This window comes from Pithys albifrons, chromosome 2 (assembly GCF_047495875.1).
Source record: "Pithys albifrons albifrons isolate INPA30051 chromosome 2, PitAlb_v1, whole genome shotgun sequence".
Lineage (NCBI taxonomy): Eukaryota > Metazoa > Chordata > Aves > Passeriformes > Thamnophilidae > Pithys > Pithys albifrons.
In genome coordinates, this window is record NC_092459.1 from 105,109,779 (window position 1) to 105,135,991 (window position 26,213).

The 26,213-nt window shown below is 40.3% G+C and overlaps 1 protein-coding gene across 3 annotated transcripts in view; it reads right to left on the reverse strand.

Annotated features, from left to right (window-relative positions):
- Window positions 1-1,733: 1,733 nt before the first annotated feature.
- MRPS5 (mitochondrial ribosomal protein S5) overlaps window positions 1,734-26,213 on the reverse strand; it is a 43,744-nt gene continuing 19,264 nt past the window's right edge. For all 3 annotated transcript variants that reach the window (XM_071580979.1, XM_071580971.1, XM_071580961.1), the window contains 7 exons: window positions 25,957-25,991; window positions 15,828-15,918; window positions 13,106-13,152; window positions 12,268-12,325; window positions 10,473-10,535; window positions 3,690-3,826; window positions 1,734-2,307 (listed from right to left, as the gene is read on the reverse strand). In XM_071580979.1, coding sequence (XP_071437080.1) covers window positions 2,083-2,307; window positions 3,690-3,826; window positions 10,473-10,535; window positions 12,268-12,325; window positions 13,106-13,152; window positions 15,828-15,918; window positions 25,957-25,991 — 656 coding nt within the window. In that variant the 3' untranslated portion in view covers window positions 1,734-2,082. The remainder of the gene's footprint in view (window positions 2,308-3,689; window positions 3,827-10,472; window positions 10,536-12,267; window positions 12,326-13,105; window positions 13,153-15,827; window positions 15,919-25,956; window positions 25,992-26,213) is intronic.

Sequence of the window (26,213 nt, forward strand, 5' to 3'; positions counted from 1 at the left end):
AGGCCTGTCTTTCTTCAGCCCTTTCCAAGATCACATGTGAGCCTGCCCAATGCTGCCACCTCATCTCACTAAGCAGACAGGGCAGTGATGGAGACATTGACATCACCTACATCCCCAATTTTTGCGCAGCAGTGGTCTTGGATGATCTCCCGTGGCGCTTTCACCATCCTTAGGTCAGAATACAGAGTCTTCTCCAGATATGTTGGGTGAGGAAATGTAGGAAAAGAGCGCAAGGAAGCAGCAGGACATCTCCAAAGGTGGATGCGATCACCTGCTACTGACACACACCTGATTTCTGATTCTGAGAAGAGATAAAATGCTGAGAGAAGCGAATGACAAAGACCTGATCCAGTCAGTTGCTTTAGGTTCACTGTTCAACCTGAGGTTGCTTTGGGCCAGCAGCAGATCCAACTCATTCCAGCTCCCTGTTTCTGCAAGGACATAGACAAACTGAAGGTCACATCTAAATGCAGCAAGATTCAATTCCTTTAGCCCAGGTTTTTAATCTTTGATTTTACTCAACAGTAAGATTCAAGGTAAATGTGAGCACACATTCTCAAACAGTATTTGATAGGCTGCTTACAAGAAAGTTTGCACTTGGCAATCCTATTGGAAGTGTATTTAGACTGAGCTGGCAAGCAGGCATCAAGCCTTCAGCCAACTGCTTGGCAGGCACAGCCTTTGAGTGAGAATTTTCATTATGAGAGGTAAAGCTCAATTAAATTCACTCTGCCTGTTCGTATATTCACAATTGCTGTCTTTAGAAACCCACACTGAAATCAATGTAAAATATTGCTCCTAAATGTCTTTAACATCAGAACTTCAAATGTAAATTTCCTGGTTGGTCTTAAAGGATTTCTAAGGTATTTTCTCCTGTACTAACAAAGGGCGTGGTATAAGCATCTTTTGGCATACAGAGAATTGCCATGACAAGCACTCACAGATTGGGAGGCACAGAATTTAATCCCTAACTTGTTTTATAGCTTGGATTGCTCTAATACTTTGTGAGAAGACATCATCTGGGCTTGGTTCCATTGTTTCTTTTGCCATACCCAAGACAAAAACATGGAGCTGTCAGGTAGAGCATTGTGTCCCATAATGTGGAGTCTCTTTATCTTCTGGTGTGACTTGGGTGATGGATCCCCTCCAACCAGTGAGCTAACCCTAACATCTAGTAAATACCTGTGTGCTGCCGTTGGACATCTGCTATGTGAGGGGTTTATTCCATCTCTAGTCAGATGCTGGTCTGTGTCATGGACTTCTTCCTTCTTTAATCCTCTGACAGCTGTAGCCCTTTCTCAGTTCTGGGTTTGGTCCAAGACTCTACCATGCTCAGTACCAAACTGGCAGAAAATGAAGGACATGTTGCAGAGAATACTGTAAAAGCTGGACTGCAGATTTTGGACTGGACTTCCAAAGCCAGTCAAAATACTGCAATATTCCACAGGATACTGTGGGGTGGTGGCTGTCCTTAGATACTTGGGCTCTGCTTTTTTTGAATTCCAGTGTTCGCACAACTCCGGCTGTTGTCCACCAATACTTTGTACCCTTTCCCCACCAGAAGAAGGCATGCAACTTCTAGTTTCTCATTTCCCAGTTCCCCCATCATAATGAGTGAGCCCAGGAAGCGAGGTAAGAGGGTGCACACATTAATTCCCACTACTGCTGCTTGCTTCAAGATCTCACAAACATCAACATTTTGAAAAAAAAAAAAGACTCCAAAAAACCAACACTAAACCCACTCTGATGGTTCTTTATTGCTTTCACAATCTTGTATTTTCAAAAGTTTCCCAAGAGCTTGTGAAAGAAACATGGGAGCTCTTGATTAAAATCACCTTCTGAAATCAATATATGCTTAAAGACAAGGACTGTTTCCATCTGAACATCCCCAGTTGAACAGTGGTCAGAAGAATTGTGGGAAAGCAACCAGTGTTACTGAATGGTAGAATGGCAGCAGCAACATGAATGGCATGAGAGAGCTACTGCTGCCCTCCTCTGACACTCAGGCCAAGACACTTGTCTGTTCGAGACGGGCTTTCCCAGCTGCATCTCTGAGCTGAAGAAACAGAGGGACTGAACCTTCTAACATGCTGCCCGTCTGACATTTGCCCAGGGAGATTTCTTCATTCCCTGAGCTTCTTTCACCTCACTCCACTCCAGCTTTGTGTCCAGAATCTCATCTTCAGGCTCAGGATCCTCACGGACAGTCCCCTCGGGCAGCGCCACAACGATGGGCAGAGGACCCTGCTCCTCACGGAACTCCACTACATAGAGACCCTTCTGGTTTGCTAACTGCTGGTGAGTCTCCTGCGATTAGGAGAGAGAAAAGATAACCAAAACAATGATGCACAATGTTGGTTTACTTCAGGTCAAATTCTACATGCTATATAGGGTAGGGAGAAAAAAAAGTAATGTACTAATAAACAGTTTAAACACTGTATAAATTAAATTACTTGTCAGGTTCACCTTTCTGAGCAAAACTTCAGAGAGCTAAACTGCAGATATACTAACTAGCACGACAGTGTCCTCCTAGAGGAACTTGCTTGTGGAAAGGATCTGGCCAGAAATGACACATCCTGCTAATAAGCATGCATAGGTTGGCATGTTAGTAAAGGGCAGGATTGTTTTTATGTCCTTATATGGATATAAATTTTGCTTTGACAACAGTAAAGTGCTAATTTGACAGGTAATATTAGCTAATGATATGCATTTAACATTATTTTCAACTACACCTCTTCCTCACATACAAGGTGTTTGTTAACACTCAGATTTTACAGAATAAATGTGTACAGATAAAAGGGAATTTTCCCATTCAAGATGGTTAAGAAAATATATCAAGTGCATCTCTCTCAAATAATCTATGCAGTAAGCCCTTCTTCTATTCATTCTGTGGAAAACTTCTCAGAGACAATGCACTGAAAATAGAGGCCAGACTTGCTGAAGTCTGATTAACCTCAGATACTACTAAGCTATGAGATCTGTAACTGCCCCTTTAGGCAAAACTAATAAAGTTGGCTAGGACAGGGGGATAGATTTGACAACTAGAGCTTTGTAGGGCTATATATGGAACACAGCTAAATTTTGGCAGCTACCAAAACTACGAACAACTGAGATAACCAGGAATGTCCAAAGGACTGACTCATCCTAAGGCTGCTGTTCAAAGGAAGTCAGATGAAATGCTGCATGTTGGATCTTTTCCATCAACTACAGGCAGCTGGCTCAGACAGAGGTACCTCCATTATGAGCACTTAGAGGAAATGACACCACCTCCCTGACTTACTTCAGAGATTTTAATTATACCAGCAATAGAAGCTGTGACATTCACTCATTGGGCAATGAAAACTTAGAAAACAGGCAAACAGGCAGCAGCAACCACAGCTGGTCCACCACTTCCTCTGCCCACAATTTTTCAACCATAGCCAAAAGCACAACAAATGAAAGCCCAGAAATTCAGATTTCACCTGCAGGCACTTGGCTGTGGAACAAGCAGTTACACACACTCTGTTTCTGACTGGAAAACTTCATAAAACTGCTGAGGAATTATCCCCTTGCTGATTTTGTTTGCTTTTTGGAAAATTACTTCATTTTAAGCCTAGGATATAAACTGTTTGACCACAAACTATTACAATATTCATCCCCTTCTGTTCCCTCACAGACAGAATGGATAAAACCACTGAGAGTGCACCTACCTGTTCAGTCAAGCCTTTAAAGAAAGCTCTGGTAATGTTAATCAAGTTTTTGGATCCAGTAACCTTGGCATACATGTCTTTAATGCCAATTAGTTTGCACATGGTAATAATAGCTCGGTGGCAATGAAGACCATACCCTGGGGAAAAAGACATGTAAATTAGCATTATGTGATTATTTGTGGGCATACAGCTTACTAAGAAGGAAGGCAAGAGCATTAAGACCTCTGTGTTGTTATTTTTGTTACACAGCACGTCAGAACACATTACATATTAAAAATAGTAAAACCATTCTGGGAAGATCATTCTTCTCAGTCTTTGCAGCTATTCCAACCCAAAGAAAAAAGGTTTTTTTACATCAAATACACCTTGCTTAACATATTGCAAAACCAGCTCAATACGTCACCACCTATAAACTCAAAACATAAAACCATTAAAAATGCAACCCGAAGAATTTTTTAATGCCACAGGTTTGGGTAGAATTCCTTAGAAGTACCATTGGCAGCTTTAGAACAATATTTCACAAACATAGCCCCTGACCCTGTGAACATTCACTAAACAAAAGGCAATTCCTTTCTCCCACTCCGCAGAAAGATAACACAATAATACTTCCCAAAACTACCACTACCAAAATCAGCAGAGATGCAAAGCAACAATTTTACATAGAAGAGCATTAAAAAGAAGCCACTACAAGGGGAGAGAATCTAAATGTAACTGGATCTGGATCAAGACTGTTCTAAAAAGCAATACCTACATAAACTTCAAAAACACTTCCTTTGCAATTTCTGTTGAACAACCACTGAAGAGCCTCAGTAACTCCTAATGACCTGACTTTTAAGTCCTGGTTCACATACATGATGGAGGGATTTAAATTTCTCTCCTTTGGGCTTTCTTCCAGAAGGACTCCACAGTAGCAGTCATGTCAGCCTCTCTTATTCCCAGGGGGATTGCTGCTGGATGCTTCCTACAGTGCCTTTCTAAAGCCTGAGATTGTGCTCTAGATCTGTATCAGACACAGAGCTGGCAGAGAAATTGAGGAAGGAAGGAGAAGGGAACACCAAGTCAGTCTGTGGGCAATAATTCTGCAATAGAAAAGCCTGGTCTAAAAACAGAGCTGCTGTGAAAGAGGGTGAGTGCCCTGTGACACTGGTGCCTCTTGCTGCCCACAGCTTTCTGGTAGCCAAATAAAACCAACCACAATTTTATTTTATTTGGCTCTTGGTGAGCAAAGCTTTGAGCAATGAAAGTGGGACTGAAGCTGCCTGCACATTGAGGAAGGTACCACTGCACCCATTTATACCAAATTCACAACCTGCAGTTGATCTCCAAAATTTACTTTCCTCCTAACTCAACAATAGCAAATTCACCAACATCATAGTCTATGCAAAATACAACAGCCACTATCCAGCAGCCACAAAACAAGTGATGCTTTCCCCTTTTTTCATCTGACAAAAACTAACAGAACACTAGGTCCTATCAAGAGAGCAAGACAGCACAGATTATCAAGGTACTGTGCAGAGGCATCACTTTCCTTTTCTTGGCCCAGCAACTGGCACGAATTACACTTTGTTATTATATTTGTGGCACAAAGTGGAGGAAAGACAAACATATTTCAAAATCGACGAACACAACAGAGGTTTGCATGTCATCTGCACCCATCTCCATGACAGAGATGGAGATTATATGAACTCTAATGTGTAGTTGTAGTACACTGGCATTAATTGCAAATGATTTCCTTACACCTGCCAAATTTTAATGGATGAGTTAATTTTTTGAGGAGCCTGATTTTGCTCTCTTGTTCCCCAGAGCCATTGTTTCACGTGGCCTAGCGCTAGTAATCTTGAAAAAACTCATTTGTGATAGTTCTCATGTATCTCACTTAAAAGGTGAAAAGCTCTGCAGAATGGTCTTGCTGCTAAGTAAAGGAGACAAAAAAAATCTATTCCAGTGTTATATGTTTTATTCTGTCATTATGCCCCTTTTTCTTTGAACCTATGATCAGAAAAGAAATTATAACAGTCCAAAGCCACTTGTTCTGACATGTGAGACAACGCTGTTTCCTGTGCTACAAAACAAAGTCAAGCTTTAGACAAAATTGCACATGAATTACCTCTGAAAGGCTGTGAGAGTTTCATTTTCACTGACTGAAAGTATGTAATTTCTGGCATTTTTATTGCTGCTTTCCCTCCATCTTATCTCCATTAAATTTCTGCAGATTATTTAATACGTGAAACTCAGAAGCCATCAGGCTAATCCATTAGTCTCTGAACAAAATTTATTCCAAACACAAAAGCAAACAATTCTAGCTGTGGAGAAAAAGTTGGGCTCAGCCATGTTTAACCTGCTGTACTGAAGTTTAATTCCATGAGCCCAATATAAAAGAACAAGGTCATTCAGATGCAACACATTTTCTCACAATGAAAAGGATACAAAGGTAAGCAAAAGAAGTATTTAAAATGTATCCTTCCTATAAACTAGTAGAGCCTTTGCAGGCAATCTACAACAGATTTTCTGAGTAATAACTAAGGGGAGTTTGGAAAACAGAACATCCACTTTAAATCCACACTAAGGAACTATTCTGAGTGAAGTTCACATTGACATATTCACATCACATTTCTTTTTAATTTGGATTTTCACTTGTCTAGTCCTGTCTATATGATGGGGAAGCACAACTTCCTGGTCCAGGTATTGGCCAAACCAACCAGGGGTCAGGGGTGTCCGGACCTGGTGTGGATGAGCTGCTTACAGGGATCCAGATGGAGACAGCCTGGGCTGGAGTGACCATGTGATGGTGGAGTGAGTGACCTCAAGGAGCATGAGTCGGATATGGAGCCAAGTCAGGAAGGACCCTGAACTTTGGAACAGTGACCTCCCAGATGTTAGAGTTGGTGAATGAGATCTCCAAGGCAACTGTCCATCAGGACAAAGTAGCCAACCAGAACCAGCAACAGTTTAAGACCACTTTTCCTAAGAGTGCAAGAGCTCTCCGTCCCAGTGTATGGGAAATCACGCAAGGCAGGCTGGAAAACGGCATAGCTGAGCAAAGATCTACTTCTGAAACTGAGGAGTAAGAAGGAAATTCATGGCCAGTGGAAGCAGGGACAGGTGACCTGGGGAGAGTAGAGGGGTTAGGAAAGCCAAGGCACAGATGGAATAGGACTTGGTGAGGGATGTGAAGAATAACAAGAAGGGATTCTGTAAGTACACAGGTCAGATGAGAAAGGCCCAGGAAAGTGTACCCCCTGTGACAAATAAGAAGGGAGAACTGGAGACAACGGATATGGAGAAGGCTGAGGTACCCAATGAGGTACTTTGCCTCAGTCTTCACTTCTATGAGGGCACCAGTGGTACTGCCAGGAACAAGTTGGAGAGTATCAAACATGACAAAAGAGATCTGGGGGTGATAGTCAGGGCATGGGGGCCCAGGCAGTGTTCTCCTCAACTGTGCAAGAAAGGCAAAGGGTGTAAGGAGGAGAGCAATCATAATGATGGTCAAGAACAGATGTGGAGGTGGTGCTGCCAACAGGGTTCTGTTTTCTATAACAATTAGACCTTGCTGAGGATCAGTGTGTGCTTGGGAGAGATGGGATCTACCTTGCAAAGCAGGACAAAGGTATCTTTGCCAGTAGGGTGGCTGATCTGGTAAGGAGAGCTTTAACTAGGACTGACAGGGGAGGGGGAAAGCATTATCAGCAGCACTCTGAGGTGTGACAGTGCTGATAAGCAAAGGTCTGGAGTGATGAGAGCAAAAGGGAAAGCAAATCTCATCAGAAAGGCTTTGAGTAGGTTGCATGTAAACAAGGAAGTGTCTGCCCATGTAGTGTTATGGAAAAGTGATTTCTGGGAAATCAGCATGTTAAGGGGCCTCTGTACACTAATGCATGCAGCACTGAGGATAAACATGTGGATCTAATGGTCTTGTTGAAATCAGAGAGATGTGGTAGATGGCTAACAGGAATGGAGTGCTACAGTGGAGGGATACAGGCTCTTTAGAAAGGAAGACTGCGAAAACAAAGCAGTGGAGATGCTCTTTCTGTGAGGAAATAGCTGAAATATGTGGAGATCTGCTCTGCTCTGGGGGTGGATGATCCCAGCTGAGAGCTTATGGGTAAGTTTATGGTGAAAAAGCAGACTAATATGGCTGACACTGTAGGGCATGTCAGATTGCTAAAGGATACCTGATCAGGAAGAGGAAATGGATGAGGCCTTCTACATACACAGAGGCATCATGTTCACAGGCCCTGATTTTCATGGGGGACTTCAACCACCCCTACAGATGCTGGGGAAACAATACAGAAGGGCATATGAAATCCAGGAAATACCTAGCATGCATTGATGACAGCTTCCTCCTTCCTACAACTATAAGGAGAGTCCGCCTCACCTGGATACATCTTCATAAATTATCTCAATAGGGGAACTCAGAGTAACCTTGGCAAGTTTGCTGACAATACAACACTGGGAGAAGTGGAGATACACCAGAAGGTCTTGTGCTGCCACCCAGAGGGATCTTGACAGGCTGGAGAAATGGGCGGACAGGAATCTCAACAAGGGCAAGTGCAAAGCCCTGCACCTGGAGAGGAACGACATGCACCAACACATTTTGAAGGATGAATGGCTGGAAAGCAACATGGCAGAAAAGGGCTCGGGGGATCCTGGTGGCAACCAAGTTGACCATGTGTGAGCAACACGTCCTTGCAGCAAAAATGGCCAATGGTATCCTGGGCTGCGTTAGGACTGTTGCCAGTGGGCTGAGGGAGGTGATCCTTCCCCTCTACTCAGCAAAACTGAGACACCTGGAGCACTCTGTCCAGTTCTAGGCTCCCTGCTGCAACAGAGATGCTGACATATTGGATAGAGTCCAGCCAAGTCCTAAGAAGATGATTAAGGGACTAGAGCATTCCTTGTATTAGGAAAGGCTGAGAGTACCACCATGGATTGAAAGTACTTTTAATTGTAACTACTTCAATTGTAAGGGTATGTCAAAGGAGAGTGACAGGAACATCAAGGTGTTGGTACAGTAAAATCAAAAGTGAGCAATTCAGATCTATAGAAAAACCCTGTGAGACTTAGCTATCAGCCAGAAGCAGCACGGAACTCAGCTGCTGCTGGCTGGTAGGGAGGTGGTTTACTCCCCAAGAATTCACATAGTGGGAGTTCACAGGACTCTGCAGGTGCACGAAAATAGCCAGGATGAAATAATATAAACATGGGACTTGTGAGAGATAGGTCCTAACCAACTGAAGTATCTAGCGTGGTGGTGTGTAACTCTTTTACCCAATAAGCTGTAGTCCTAACCCTATATAAACTGTGTGCTTTGTGTAATAAAAGGTCTTCACTATGAATCTCATAGATTGTGTGGAGTCCAGTTCCTCCGCTGTTTAATTTTAGTTTACTTTATCAAGGGACACCAACATGACTGACAAATGGTAAGGCAGTGATGCGAACCAAACCTGGTCAGCCACAGTAACTGATGAGAGCATGTCAGAGTGTCAGAATGTTTATTCTAGTGAGGTTATCAGATTGGAGACCTTGTCAGTGAGGAAACTGAGGGGAAAAGGGGAAACCAGAAATGAAATACACAGAGACACAGATCTAAAAAAACCAAAGAGACAATGACAAGAAACAAACATCACTGCTAACTGGTGAGCTATCAAGAAACTACAGGTGCCACTTGCAGGAAGATCAATCTGGACTTCGCAACCACTAACACTGTAAACCAAGGGACACCTGAACTGGGAGGGGTATGAGAATTGATAGCACTATAGAAAGCCACCAGTGGCTGCAGCAGGACCACAAGTCACAGCCTGTCTGCCTCGTTGTGGCTGTTGGGGAGGGAGGCTGAGCATCTGCATCTTCTCCAGTCCTGGTCAGTGTGAGGTGGGCATGTGTGTCGATAACCTGCACTGGCCATCTAGTCTAGGCTATCAGGTGGACAAGGGGGTCCATGGTCGTATACTCAGGGGACTTGTGAGTGTGGAGTGCATGACGAACAACTGTCTGAGTGCAGGTGTTGGACAGTGAGCATCAAGCTCAAACAGCTGGTGTAACAATGTGCAAAACAATGGTGGTATGGTGCAAAACAATGAATCAGGGTAGATAATCCCTCTAGTTTCCACACTGGGAATTCTTGATTTTAAGGAGAATAAAGCAGTAATAGTCTTGGGGAAGTAGCAGACTGTATGCTGTCCTGGCTCCAGCTCATGACCACAGGAAGACTGGGGCAATTGAAGGGGGGCATCTGCCCATGTTGTTCCAGTGTGGACGTAGGAGGGGAACAGGCACACAGATGCAGCCTGCACTCTGATTCACATTTGAAGCGCTCCCACCACTGCAGGCTAAATTACCTCTGAATCTTGTCTTGAAACAACAATTAAAAAAAACACTGAAAAATAATCAAACGAGCCTATCAGTTCTCCAAAGCATGCATAGGACATATGGTGGGAAGCAAAACCTGCAGGATTCTTCTAAAGGCCTTTGCAACCAACACCTATGCTAATTAGATTAGATTAGACTTTTCCACATCTAGTTAAATTAAAATCAAAGGAACTACACTTAGGAAGTGTGAAAGAAAATTACAAATAGAGCTCCCACCAGCGTAAGAGAAGCAAACACCAATTTACAATAGCAAAGCTATGTCATCAACAGTAGGCATTTCTAATGAAAAACAACTGATTATTTTCAACATTTAAAACATGGTAGACTAGACACTGCAAAAGTTTAAATCCATCAAATAAATACTAGTCAGTAATTAATAAAACTTCAAAATTTCCAGGCAGCTTTAATTACCTTTGTTCTGCTTCTTCATGCGGATGTTTGTTCTTTTAAATTTCACTGAAATGTCATGGTAAACTGGAAGGGGAGAAAAAAGGCATTACAGCTAAATTCTTCCTTCTAGAAAAGCTTTAACTAGTATCTTTCTCCTTCTGAACTGTGAATGGCAAGTTGTTTTTACTCTCCTCTGACTTCTTTAGAGAAGGGTTAATCTGCGTAAATTTCTGGAATAGATTATGAATGTTGACATATCTGTGAATATTATGTTACCAGTGTATACAAAACCACTTGAAAAAGAGATATGTATGCCTCCAATGAACCTCACTTAGTTTTGAAGCTCAAAGGATACAATTTAACATTCCTCATAGTCAGATTTTTAATAATTAGCTCTTAAACCTAAGATCTCCTTATAGGCATCAGCCTTCATGGATTTTTCATACAGAACATTTACCCTTCCAGTCTTCCTGCTTTTCTCTGCTTCAAAAGGAACCCCAAACTCTGGTGGCTGTTATATACATCTACTTCAGTGACTGCATAGTGAATTCTAGCACTGCAGTCAAGATGGCTCAGAGAGGACCTCTATGTTAAGTAGAACGGAAAGCATGGTAGAAACACCACCAGCTTTTAATCACATCTATAATCTGTTAGTGCAAAATAATAATGCTCAAGGAATAAACTCATGAAGATAACTAGAGTTCTGCATTTATAAGTTGAATTTCTAATTATACTGAATTTTTGTCTACACTCACATACTCTGTAAGGTACTATCTATCAAAATTTTTCTGAAATATAACAGAATATTTGGTATACTGGTACCATGTTTGACATCAGAGAGGACTTGTATGGAATTAAATTGAATTAACAAAAAACTACCAGAAAACATCCGACTGACTCTCCAGTCCAGGGTTCTCCCTGGACTGAGACAACAGGGAATCATCTTCTCTGACACAGAAAGCAGAAAAGCACAGGAGTTCACTGTAAGGCAAAATGTCCTGGCAGTATCTGACTTCCTTAACTCAAGTGTGCCAGAAAAGATCTAATATTGCTATTACCTTCTTCCCCCATTCCTATTTTTAAAGAACCTGAAATACTACACATTAAGTATCCAAACCTTAAGCACAGAATCACAGAATTGTTTGGGTGGTCAGCTAGTCCAACCCCTCTACAATGAGCAAGGACATCTACAACTAGATCAAGTAGTTCAGAGCCCTGTTCAGCTTGACCTTGAATGTTTCCAGGGACAGGGCATCCACCACCTCTCAGTGCAACCTATTCCAGTGGTACACCACCCTCATTATAGAAAAATTCTTCCTTATATCTAGTTTGAATCTGTCCTTTTTTATTTTAAAACCATTCTCTCTTGTCGTCTCACAACAGGACCTACTAAAAAGTCTGTCCCAATCTTTCATGGCAAAGGCAGGAGATTAGAAGGAAGAGATAAATCTCTTGGTATTTTAACACCACCTCACATTATTTAATCTTAACATTTCTTCACAGACCGTCCTAAAACAGTCGATACAAACCTGAGTGGAAGTAAAGATTAAAGCCCATATTCACTATAGGTAATGGTCATCTATTTAACACAGGGATTGATGACTATGTACTCTATGTTACCACTGTCTAGCTGAAGCAGTCTGGGGCTAAGATTTCACACAGCATGCTGCAGAAGCAAAGTAGAATAGTATGAAGAATAGTAATACAATGCACCAGATCAGAAAAATTTTAGTTAACATTTTTTTATGCTTTGCAAGTAGTGGTAACCAGTTCTTGTTGGTATATTCAGTATTTATGTTAAAAGCATAATACTTACTTGTGTGGTTCTGATACAGCTCTATATAATGTAAGCAGTTTATTGCTTTATTCTTTGCCTATGGAACAAAAAGAGAAAGTATTTTTTTCCTTCAATTTTTCTTTTAAGCATTTGAAATTTGCCATTGCTCAGTTAACTAGACAAACAAAAAGCAAGAAAAAAAACTTAGAAAGGGTTTGCTAAACTTTATGGGAATGAAAATGTTTTCTTTAAAGAACTGTTTTCTCCTAACAAAGTTAACATCTAAAAAGATTTCGCAGGATAGCAACAACTTCGTCAAACTTTGTGTATTTTAGCATTGCTACTTTCATAGCTTGGTTGAGCATTATAACAAACTAGATGAATGTAGATGGACAAGTAATACTTTGAAATCTAGAGGAGCATTAATAAGGTTATTATGCATGTTTAAGAGAAAAATTCCTACCCACTAAGAGTACAAGCAGACTGTATGATATACAGATATTAGAAACAAGTGACCAAGGGCAGAGGATAGGTAATAGCCATAGAAAAGGGAATAGAAAGAAAATACAGGGTGTATTGACAGAATTTCATTGCAGGGCAACTTCACTATGCATGTCCAAAGAGCAATGGAGCTGGTGTTTAAAAGGTGTGGAGACATGGCACTCAGGGACATGGCAGTACCAGATCAACAGGTAGACTGGATGATCTTTTAAATATCTTTTCTAACCTAAATGATTCTATGATTATCTGTATCAAGACAGATACATGGACTTCTCTGCAAAGATTACAAATTATACTGATTATTAGAAGAAAACCCAAAAGCATAAGTACAAATTACTTGTGCTTGTCATCATGCAAGAAATATTCATCAACATACTTTCCGTAAAGCATTCATCCTGTCACCTGCTTTCCCCAGTGCGAAACCTGCAAGACAGAGAGTTATTTTATTGCTCAGAAAGAGATGATGCAGGACCTTCAGAAACAAAAGTGGAAAAAAGCCAGAGAACTTCACTACCTTGTTCATTATTTAAATTTCCACTCCATTGCACAGATCATACTCAGAAAATGGTTCAGAGAAAATCACAGAAACAAACAGTTATGAATGGCTGATATCTGAATTCCAACTGCTGGTGTCAAATGAAAACAAATAAGGCTTAAGTTACTTTTGGCTATTTGACCAAACTTGTTTCAAACAATTGAAAAGTGGTGACTGCTTCAGAAAACAACAACAACAACAACAAAAGTCCATTCTTCTATTTAAAACGAAAGAAGGGATTGAAGAAAAAAAAGGAAGCTGATGTAAATATATCAACTATGTCTGTACAAACAGTAGCTTCAAGACCCTGGAAGCAAAGGAGACTGGTTTGCTATTGGTGAAATAAAGAATATGAAAACTGTGATTCCAGGTTTAACAGAATAGTGTACTTGCAAAAAAACACATGCCTGTAGAAGAGGGAATATACAGACTGTCAGTTTAAAAACTGATACCTACTTCCCTCTGAACCCTCAGATCTACTCCTATTTACCACGTCAACTGTGAAATCTCAGCCAGAGATCTCAGAGCAGTCAGGTCAGAGCAGAACATTAACTGAATGTATGGAATGAAAAAGAGAATCTAACAACCATTTTTACAAATGCTGTAGAGTCCAACAGCATCAAGACAGATTGAATTGAAATGATTTAACTTAAAAGCAGCAAATTTAGCTTTTTTGGTCCTCTGGTGTTTCTGTTGTGTCAGCTGGGGCCGTGGGTTACCTGTATGCAGAAACCTCATAAAAAATCAATGGGATTGAATCTGTTGGCCAACACCAACTTAGTAATTTCATGCTGACATTACAGCAGAAATGGGCTCGAAAAGATCTAGGGAAGAAATACCATTCTGACTCTTATGGTGTTACAAGCAAAAAGGACATGACCACTAGTCTGGAGATGACTGTGGAAGAAGCAGTCAAGGGTAGTGTCTGCCATCAGCTGCCTCCTGAGACAGCTTTCCCTCTGCACACACCACACATCCAGAGGTCTTGGTCACTTTATAACTCCTGCACAAGAAAATGCAAGGAAACCTTGCTATTCTTTTAAACACACACACAGAGCACAACAGCAATGTATTAATGCTGTGAAGTCATGCAGTACATTAGAGAGTGACAAAAATGTGTTCCCTGGGACAACCTCAGTTCAATCATTCAGGACATATGGATTACAGTGATAACATGCTTCATGTTTCCAAAGAAGAGGGAGGAAGAATTTTTTCAGGGTAACATATCTTTCTGCTAGAGAACCGCACCTTCCCCTCTATCCAAGTTTTCCTCCACTCCAAACTGCAATCAAAATTCAGCTCCAGAAACACATCTGGGCTTCAATCTTTCACATAAATGAATTTCTGCAAAACTCTGGTTCACTGGAAATACAGCTGTCTTATTAAAGCTCCCAACTAGATCCCATTATCAGAGATATCAGCTTATAATAAAAGGAGACTATTTATATCTGAAAGGTAAATGCTCTACATACATATTGAAAGCAGGATTTTCTTTACTACAGGCACACAGCAATACAAATGCAATTTCCTGTACTGTCACCAATACAACACATGCCACATTCCTGCCTCCTGATAGAGGTAGGAATTCTCTATAATTTAGATTATTTCGTTTACAGCTATTATTTTTTATTTTTTAACTGATTCTTCATTTAACTCTGCACAGGTGTCTTATCTCTACATCCATTTGACATCTAAAGGGAATTTTAATGTACACTGGTTTATATTCACAAGAGAATGCATGAAAACTATCTCCTTATGGAGAAAAACATAGCACATTCAAGGGTCCTTCTTAAATAAAACTTAACCTGCAAAATCAACAATGAAGTCTTTAACTCCTGGTATTTGAAAAATTTGAAAAGTGAGTGAAAGACAAACACTATTTCCTCAGTAACAGAACTGAAAACATGGAAGAAATTCATTGCTGTGCAGGGTGGCTGCACAGAGCCTTCATGCTGGGATCCAGGGCTGGTTATATGCTGCCCTGAGAGGGTCTGAATGTTTCTAGAGATGGCTTGATCATCCCTATGGTCCATCCAAAATTGTGCTTAGAGCCTCATTTCAAGGAAACCACAACAAAACTGAATGCCTCTGAGTAGCATTCTTATCCAATCTTTGCAAGGGAAAGATCTCTTTTCACAGCTCCTATTAGAAGATATTTCATAACCTTATGTTTCTTCTGATTTGTCCTATTTATGCCATAGACAGCATTGCTATGGTTAGATTTCAAATTGCCTGCTGAAGAGACTGTTATGAAGAGTCATAATGGAGAAGGTTTACAAATGGGTCAAGTTGCAGAGCACTGAAGTTTACCATGAGACCTCACTCAAAGGGGTCCAAGTATTCTATTTCTTTTTTTGGACAAAACGAAGTGTATAATTTGATTATAAAGCTTGCTTCTGTAGATGAAACTCAAAATTCTTACAGGTATTTCAATACTGTCTAGTAGAAAAAAGGATATTTTTTTCTTGGAAGTATAAAAGTCCCTTTAAATCACCATGCCTCCTGAAGTGCTATTATAAACAGTGATAGATCTGGCATCTTTTCATACAGTAAATGCACATACCTGCAGCCCCTTTGCCATTTCCAATAGCCACTAAGGCACGTACTGATTTTTTTCTGCCTTCCTTTGCCTTCATACAAAACACATTTTTCACCTGAAGGAAAAAACAATACAAAGCATCTTGTTATTGCACAATCCAAATGTTTTGGGTCTGGGCTTTTTTTAAAGAGAATTAAGTTTACCAAAATAAGGTATTAGAGGTGTGTAATATATATCTATATCTATATATACACACACACTGTCTTTGTCAATGAGCATCATCTGCAGTGGGACACTGGCTTCAAGGTATTGAAAACACTAAGGTTACTAAACCTCAAAGCTACCTCAGTGCAGTTTCATGAAAATATTCCCTCTGTTGTATTCAGCTGCACAACAGATGCTCTGATGGTGCCAGCTTTATGTCCCATTTCCAGCATGAGGAAAAAACATGGGGGGAAAAAATGGAAAGTGCCACCAGTATCTAACCTTCCCCCTTGTACTTTAACATATTTTAGAAACACTCTTAGGAATTGCTCAAGGTCTGTTGTTGCTTTACATGAATTAAAACTTGGGATTGAAATCTACTTGCAGAGTGCAGTTTTGGTCTCATGACTGAGGTAACAGTTGCTGAAAAGAAGACTTTTTTTAAGAGAGGGGAAGAAGAAGAAGAAAATGATATTTCATTCCTGGAACTAGAAATGTTTACAGAAACTGCAAGAAATTCAAACAGAGATGCAAGAAAACTCTTTAGTTTGGATGGGGGGGACACAATAAAACTGGGGAGACAGGAGGCCTTTCAGCATTCTAGAAATCTAAATTTACTTCTGACTCTGCCATTATAATATTTAAATGTAAACATAAAGTTTATATCAAGTATGTAATATACGAACCACATACAAAGTATAAAAATATAATACATAGTATATATAAAAATATATACATATAAAATAACATATTGGATATTGCTCGACTCTGTTAAAATGCATCTCAGAACTACCAGTTAAAAGATAGGATTTATTTAATGGTGTTATTTCTCTTCTTCCTGTCAAATGCATCAGGTTCTACTTTCTTGAAAACTCAGTATGATTTCCATATCAGTGCTCCCTTCGTTTCCCTATATGTAATTCTTCAGTAAGCTGGCCTCGTTTTAGTGTTACACATTTCAAAGTGGATTATTATAAAATACTTAGTCATGCCTTAAAAAAATGGCTTACAAAAATTCACCAAAAAAAGAACCAAACCTAAAAAAAAAACCCAAACCAACAAACCCCTCAAGATTCCAGTGCCTTCACTAAGTACAGATTACGAATGGGTGCTTTTGAAAAATTCGACCTTGCTTTCAAGAACTAAAGATGCTGTTTAACTCAAGGCGCATACACATTCTACAAAGCACTTTGAGGAAATATCAGCTTTGCTAATTGCTTATTCCAAGCTATTTTTCTTTCTTCAGTCTTATTCCTTACAGGAACAAGCTAAAAATCCAAGCCCCATAAGATGAAAGTGCCTGTGGAAACAGGCTATTTACAGAAAATGCAAAATAATGATGAAAGAAAAGAGAGCGAAGCAGAGAGATCTCTCCAGGAGCATCAAGAGCACACTATTTTTGCTTTGCACATACTTTTATCTTCCATTGCCAACCTGCATAAGCACTCCTACAAAAATAGAGTTGGCATGTGTACTGTCAAAAATAAAGGACAGGATGTCTGTAAAAACCACCTCATGGATTATTCTCCTCCCTTTCCAGAATGTGGCAATAAAGACACATACAATGAGCTTTTCCAGAAGCCATCCTAAAACTGCACTTGTCAGCTCTTTGTGAGCAGCTCTGTAAGAAAATGTGTTCAGCCACCCATCAGGATCGGTGCCGTTGCATCTCTCCTGAAACGCTGTGAAGGCCTTTCAAGGTTGATAATGTACACAGGCAGCCACAACTGCTGCAACAATACAGTCCCAAGCCTCCTTATATAAAAGGAAGCAGTGCTCTTCTGCAGAGTGCTCAGCAATGCTTCTTTCTGTCTTGGGAAATAAAGCATGCTGCTAAAGCCTATCATTAAGCTGCACTGGAATTAATTAGTGCAAAATGAACAATGTGCTACTTTTAAAATAACATGACCTTGGAAAAGTGACTGAAACTAAGACACAATTACCCCTATTACTAGACTGCCACTGAAGCTAGATTTAAAGCCAATTTTTAAAATTTGAAAACAAATGTAATGCTTGCTCAGCCTTAACCACAATGTACCTCAAATTAACTGTCTCTTTATATCCATTATCCAGTGGTGATACTACAAATTCAGCTTTCTTTTGAGAACTGAGGGAAGAACAGCACCCCTCAAAACCAAAATAAAACCACCTCAAATATTTATTAGGAGAAACATCAATGTGGAAATAAGTTACAGTCAAAGACAGACTGCTAAACATTATTGTGATTTCAGCTGTTGCACTCTTAGAAAAAGGGTAAAAATCCAGTAGTTCCCTGGAGGTTTTGTTCTTGTAAAAGCAGGATAAGCAACTAGCTAACCTGATTGTCCTTGGAAAGCCCTCCTTTCTAGAAATCATATTCTAGTAATGATTTTCAGGAACCTGCTACCTCTAGGCTACACTCTTGATGCAGCTGTTGTTTTGCTGCTGTTATGCAGAGAAAAGTATCTGCACAGGTTGATCCCCTCATGGCATAAAAACCTCTGGTCCCAACACTTCTCTAAGCTACAAGGCGAGATGAGTTAAAATGAGAGGAGGATATAGAGCTGAAGGAAAAGCACTTGCATGAAAATGAGCCCAGAGAGGCTCAGGAGTATAGCTAAAAGGTTTGGGAAACTAGTTACCCCAAAGACTTGAGTAATAAGCTTGTAAACAAAAATCAAACTCATGTTAGCCAGATCATGCCCCTATAAACCTTCTCTTAGAATCATAGAATCGATTGGGTTGGAAAAGACCTCAGAGATCATCAAGTCCAACCCTTGGTCCAGCTCCAGTCTATTTACCAGATCATGGCACTCAGTGCCACATCCAATCTCAGTTTAAAAACCTCCACGGATGGGGAATCCACCACCTCTCTGGGCAGGCCATTCCAATGCCTGATTACTCTTCCCGGAAAGAAATTTTTTTCTGATCTCCAACTTAAATTTCCCCTGGCAGAGCTTAAGCTCGTGCCCCCTTGTCCTATTGCTGAGCGCCTGGGAGAAGAGACCAACCCCCACCTGGCTAGAACTCTCCTTCAGGTAGTTCTAGACAGTGATGAGGTCACCTCTAAGCCTGTCTGAGCTGGTCCTCAAGGCTATGACTCTGGGGTCATGGTCTGGACTTGGGTCCCTGCTCCACTGACCCTCAGAGTCATGACTTTGGAGTCATTATCTGGGATCAGCTCCCGGCTCTGCCAGGCTAAACACCCCCAGCTCCCTCAGCCTCTTCCCATAGGACTTGTGCTCCAGTCCCTTCACCAGCCTTGCTGCTCTTCTCTGGACTCGCTCCAGCACCTGAATATCTTTCCTGAACTGAGGGGCCCAGAATTGAACACAGTACTCATGGTGTGGCCTCACCAATGCAGAGTACAGGGGAAGGATCACTGCCCTGGTCCTGCTGGCCACGCTATTTTTGATACAGAACAGGATCCCATTGGCCTTCTTGGCCACCTGGGCACACTGTTGGCTCATGTTGAGCACTAAAGGCAGAGCAGACTTGTACCACAGTGGCAGAACATCTCCCAGTTGTATCGTTAACCTACCATACCTAAAAATCAGAAATTGCATGAGCTGGTGGGCAGAAGTAGAAAGGGGATCATGTGGTTTCCCTAAACGCATACAAATGGTGGGCAGTGGCAGCGGCAGTGCTTCAAGTGCAGGCAAATTAGTCTGTCTTCTGCTATGGTTACTAAGACAAGAAATTGTTCTAAACGCTACTTATTTCTTCCCTACAGGCTAAGAGGTAAAAGAGATTAAAATAATTATTTCATCAACGGAACCAGTTGAAGGTAGCATTCTTAAACTCTACTTTTAGAGCAGGCCAAAATCTATGAGAACTCCAAAACTATCAGAACTAAATTCTAGTGCACAGCTCTAACCTCTCATTCTTTCCTGTTACAGGAAAGACTGTCTGAAATTTTTATTGTCAGACTAAAGACACTGTCAGTATCATCAAGGAAACAGAAAATTTCCCTATTCTAAAAGCAAAATCTAGAGCCTACAAATACACCAGAAGTACATTTGAGGCAACATCTCATTAGAAGTAAATTATTACTGAGAGAGTATCCTGTATACCATGTAATTTTTCAGTTAAAGATGTCAAACAATGGATCTCAGACACTGTAATTTCATGCAGCATTTCCCTTTCACAAGCCTTTTTTATTGCACCCTTTGCAAAACCAACAAAGAGAAAACTATTTCCAAAGACTTATAAAAAAACACAAGGGGGTTTAGGCTGTGCAATTAAGAATATTCTTTATGTCACAAGTAGTAAGTCTATGAAGATGAGCCAACAAGAAGAGGTGCCATGCTGGACCTTGTGGTCAGCAACAGGGAGAAGCTGGTGGGGAAGGCAGCGCTCCAAGGCAGCCCTGGCTGCAGGGGCAACAAGATGGTGGAGTTTGAGATCCTCAGGGCAGTGAGGAGGGCACATAGCAAGCTCACCGTCCTGGACTTCAGGAGGGAAGACTCTGGCCTCTTCAAGAAACTATCTGGTAGAGTTCTAGGAGATAGAGACCTGGAGGGCCCAAAATTGCTGGCTGAATTTCAAGGATCACATCCTCCAAGCTCAGGAGCAATGCATCCCAGCAAAGGAGAAATCAGGCACAAATGCCAGGATGGAGAAAGAGCTCCTGAGAGTGAAAAAAGAAGCTTTTATGAGGTAGAAACAAGGACAGGTGGCCTGAGAGGAATACAGGGAAATTGTACAGGAAGGTAGGAATAAGGTTAAGAAAGTCAAAGCTCAGTTAGAATGGAGTCTGGCCAGGGATATCAAGGATAACAAGAAGGTCTTCTATAGATACACTGCAAGCAAAAGTCTAGGGATAATGTGGGCCCCCTTGGGAAGGAAACGGGAGACCTGGCTACCCTGGACAAACAGAAGACTGAGGTTCTCAGTGACTTCTATGTCTCAGTATTCAATCATAGAATCATAGAATTGATTGGGTTGGAAAAGACCTCCAAGCTCATCAAGTCTAACCCTTGGTCCAACTCCAGTCCATTTACCAGATCATGGCACTCAGTGCCACGTCCAATCTCAGTTTAAAAACCTCCAGGGATGGGGAATCCACCACCTCTCTGGGCAGCCCATTCCAATGCCTGATTACTCTCTCTGTAAAGAATTTTCTTCTGATCTCCAACTTAAATTTCCCCTGGCAGATCTTTAGGCCGTGCCCCCTTGTCCTATTGCTGACTGCCTGGGAGTCAATGGCAAGTTCTCCAGCCATGGAGAAAGACAAATGTTGGGAGTGGGAGAAGGAAAACACTAATACTACTGTAGGAGAGGGTCAGGTCTGAGACCAGAGAAGGAACCTGAATGTGCACAAGCCCAGGGGACCAAAAGAGATTCATCCACAAGTCCTGAGGGAGCTGCCAGACAAGGCTGCTAAGCCACCACTCATCATTTTTGACAAACTGTGGCAGTCAGGTGAAGTCCCTAATGATTGTAAAAAGGGATATAACACGCCCATTTTTAAAAAGCAGAAGACCTGGGGAACTACAGAGCCGTCAGTGTCATCCCTCTGCCAGGCAAGATGATGGAGCAGATTCTCATGGAAACTATACTAAAGGCACATGGAAAAAAGGTAATGAAAAAAAAAGAGCATGAACAAAACAGTAAGTGATCAAAAGGCAGAGTTTTCACAACTGGTATCAGGCAATTTCAGTGTTGGACAAATTCCCTCTGAGATCTGTCTTCTGCAAAGGGCATTATTTATAACTTTATCTTCTCCCTTAGAAAGCTCTCCTTCATGAAAGATTCAAAGGGCCACTAACCTCATGTTCTGTGCCTTGAGTGAGGCCTTACTGATTATTAGGTCTCACTTTCTAATTTTGATTGCACTACAAGGCAATTACCACCATAGCACAGGGTATAATGTAGGCTACATTTTTTGCTATGTTACCATGTTCATTTTGGAGAAAAATCAAAGAAAAATTCATCTGAGGATGGATGACACATGAAATGAAGCCCTCCAGTGAAAGTAAGAATGGCATATGTCAACTACACCTGTAAATTTTAATTTCCACTATGATTATATTATGTTAGACACCAGGTAAGTACTATCACCAGTTCTACTCAAAGAGATTCTTCTTGTGTGCAACATATAAGCAAAACAGGAAAAGTGTCTTCAGGCTGGCAGGGAAAGTAAGAAACAGGTAACCCAAGTCACCTACACTAAGTAACACAATAGTCTGTAGGACAGCCAGAAACAAAACCAAACTGCAGCCCCTTGTGCTGTCCTTTAATACTCACTCAAGCTTGTTTTAATCTACAACAACTTTAATTCTAGTTTACATGAAAATCTGAGCTTGTCTATATTCTACAAGCAGGGGAAAATCAAATCATATCCCTTCTGTTTTTACATTATTAGAAAACACATTAAGCATTTTGTCTCTTTTAGTAAGGGAGCACAGGCTTTTCAGTACCATAATCACAACAGAAAGGGCACATTGTATCTTTGTTCATAGGAAAGTCCTTTAAAAATGGCTTTCAGTTTCTTGCTGTGAAGCATAATTTCCCAGCAAACATTATTTTTATCTCCTGCACTACTGTGAAAATAAAGATAATGGAAAACATACAGAAATAGCAGCATGTCTGTCATCTATTTAAAACAAGAATGCTAAAAAAGATCTATTTATCTCAAAACTCATACTTGTTATCAGAAAATTATAGGACTCAATTATCTTGGCCTCACTGCTGGCTTTGAATATAGAATTTTTGGCTGCTGCTGTTATTTTTCTGCAAAACCACCACTCCTCCTTCTCAGTTCACATCTGTGGCAATCTCATAAGAGTAGCCCCCCAGCCTGCTTCTAAAAGCTTTTTATTATTCAAATGTAATAAAGCTTTGAAACAGATTTCTACAGCACATGGAAACACTGCATAGCAATATATACATTGCTGTTTGTAAATAATTATGCCAGCACAGAATGGCAAACCCGGGTACCCAAACTGACAGCCAGCTGTGACATGTCACAGTAACAAACCAACAGCCACTTTTCTGCAATGTGCCCCCTCAGTCAACAGGAAGCACTGCCAACTGCAAGGCTCAGGAACAAAAATCACTTCTTTTATGAACAGTGCCCATGCAATTCAGTTACAAACTGCCTTCCCACACAGACAGGCCTAAAAGCCAAGTGGTCCCAATGGTCTTTGCTGTATCAGTCAAAGCCCATAGTGCTCTGTCCACTCCAAAACCCACTTAGATAAGAAAGCAGGTTAATAGGTTACAGATTTTTTTCCCCACCCCTCCTGACAGATTACCTAACATGTTTTTAAAAAGCTCCAATGACAGACATCCCATATACTCCCAATCTATTCTGGTATTCAAACTTCCATTTCCAACTCATTCTTTGCATCTAAATTTCCTTTGCTTTTTATTTATATCCATTGCTTCTAATCCTTTTCACAGCAGGCATATAAAACAGCTTACACTTTTCCCTTCTGCAGGATTTTAAAAAATATACATAAACTAACTCATGACTTCTAATTACCCAAACTGAGCTTGCAATACAGCATCACTGTTTCCACATCTCACAAGATATTAAAACCCATTCCAACAAGTGAAGATTTTGATATATAGGATTAATCTAGAAAACACTTAAGCCATTGGATGTAATTCCAACTGATGGTTATCTCAGCAAAATGCAGAAGGATAATCAAGGACAAAGACACCATTATTTGCACATTTATCAGATGCTTTTCTGGAGTAGAGCTGTCAGTCAGATCAACTTCTGACTTGTCTGATTATTCTTTCAACTTTCAGACAAGGAGCTGTTGTGAATTGGGCTATTTTGTTTAAGGAAATGTTTCTCATAATTCCTCTCTCTCAGTTGAATACACAAAGTAACTCACTTTCCAAGAGGTTATGCCTGTACATAGTTTATAACAGATGAATGCTGCTCTCAGTTATATTAATTTTTTCTTACTTTTGCACACTGTACACACTATTAGTTACTCAAGGACATTTAAAAGCTATTTTAATTCTGGTAAAATCTTACCTATTCTACCCACATATCTTTCAATTAAGACAATTGATAGACTCCTATTATCACATCAAATGTTGCTGGAAATAATTTCTGAATAAAACATTGCTTCCTGGAAAGTACCCCAACCAGGAATGACAAAACAATTTCACGTAAAAGACAGTTGAGCATCATTCCAAAGCCAGATGACATGAACAATGATAAGGAATAGAGATCTAAACCAAAAAACCCTGAGAGGTTTGGTTCACAGCTGATATGCAGAACTTCTGGTTCCACCCTTGGCCCTAAGGCTCTAAATAAGGCAACATATAAGAGTATTATTATTAAAGGCCGTTATTTATTTCCCTAACTTGGAGTATCTGGTTTTTTTCTCAAAAGAGTCAGTGATGGAAACTATCTACTGATGAAGCTTTAAGGTATCTTGCATCCTGTTCCTAAACCTGTGCTGCCCTGTGTTGCAACAAACCCTTCAATACTGGCAGATAAAAGCACTCTCTGCTTTATACATTTGGTCCTGTTCTGGACTGGGACATCTCATTCCCTCTTGGACAACAATTCCATTTAAATGCCAACCTTTTCCTTTCTCTCCAAACCAAGCGAACACTTGATTTCACAGATTTTTAGGCAGCAGCTCTGATTTTGTTAAGGGATAGGTTTACTTCTTCCAGCCTCAAACAGGAGTTGTTTGACCGTGTTCCAAGAAAAATGCAAACAGACATAGGGTCTGGGAAGAAAAAACAATCTTTGGCATGGATAGTTTGCTTAGAGGTGTGCAGTGAAGAAGAAAGCTGCTGTTATAAAGATATTAAAATCTGAATATGAGACTTTAATATGTCCACAATGCAAATTCTTGACACAGAATATTGCATTCAAAAATTGGGAACAGGTTATTTCTTGCCAGTTTTGCAAGACAAACAATTTTAAAAGGATTGAAGGAAAACCAGATGTTCCAACAGTGCATGACAGTGCATGGTAGCTGACAGACAGAATATGAACCCTTCCAGAAAGGACATCACTTTGGTGATGGAACACAGGATGATATGCTGTGAGTGAAACTAAAAGAAGCTGTGTTTGCACAGATGCTTTGAAACAAGTACCTCTTCTGGACCCGTGTGTAACAGTAAAAGTCAATAATACAGGCAACGTTTCACAGAACTCTTTAGTAGTGAAGCTGTAGTAAAGAGATAAATAGTTATTTCTACCCACTTAAAACTGCACAACAACTCAATGGACAGTCACTTTAATTTATCGTAGTAAAAGGGTGTCAACATTCCTATTAAGCAAGGAGACTTGAAGTGTATCTGCCTTAGAATGAGTATTGATTCAGGTTGATACCTTTGCTCTCAGATCATGGTTAGAAAGGACAGAAGTCTCCTTTCCAAAGCAGCAGTTAGACTAGTCTAGTTTTTCAATAATAAAGTAGTTAAATGTTAATTGCAAATGAAGGTTCTGATAATAATCCTGAAAGGAACATAAATCTAATAAGCAATTTCATCTGTAGGGTAAGTAAACAACAAAAGAATGTTTTAAAGTAACAAGTTCACACAATTAGTGATAGCCAACATGGATTCAAAAGGGGAAAGTCCTGTTTAACTAACTTAATTTCCTTTGATGATAAAATCACACATTTAATTGACGAAGGCAAGACAGTAGATGTAGATTTTCTTTCTTATCTGAAAAATAACCCTATCACTTTACTAGTTTCCCTGTTATAGTTGCATGTGAACACCTTGAAGGTGAAAACTTTATCTGCAGGTATTTGCCATTTTGGAGTTACACAAAATTACCTTTGAATTAGCCATTATTTGCTCAACAGAGAAAATAAGGCCCCAGTGAACAGAATGACAAGATGTTATGCAGCTGAAATGGAATACCAGACTAATCCTATTGGTATAATATTGACTTAGCAAAGACTTGTTAAATAATTACAAGGTCATTATAAAATACTGATAATTCTTTAAAGCCCTTGAAAAGATTTGCAATGCTTACCTCAATGACTCTTGCTTCAAAATCTTCATAAGTTTCTGTTGGGAGAAAAATAGGGTGTTACATTTCCTTGAATTACTTGCCTATCAGCACATCTCCCTGTAGTTGGTATAACTTGAAATGGACACAACATTTATATAATTGTGATTTATAAAGTAATCTCAGCAGTAAGTAGAAAATAAGTAGAAAAGGTAACATAAGAATAATTTGAACAAGGGTATCTAAAGTGAGCTTTATTAGCTGCTTCCTTCTAAAAAGAT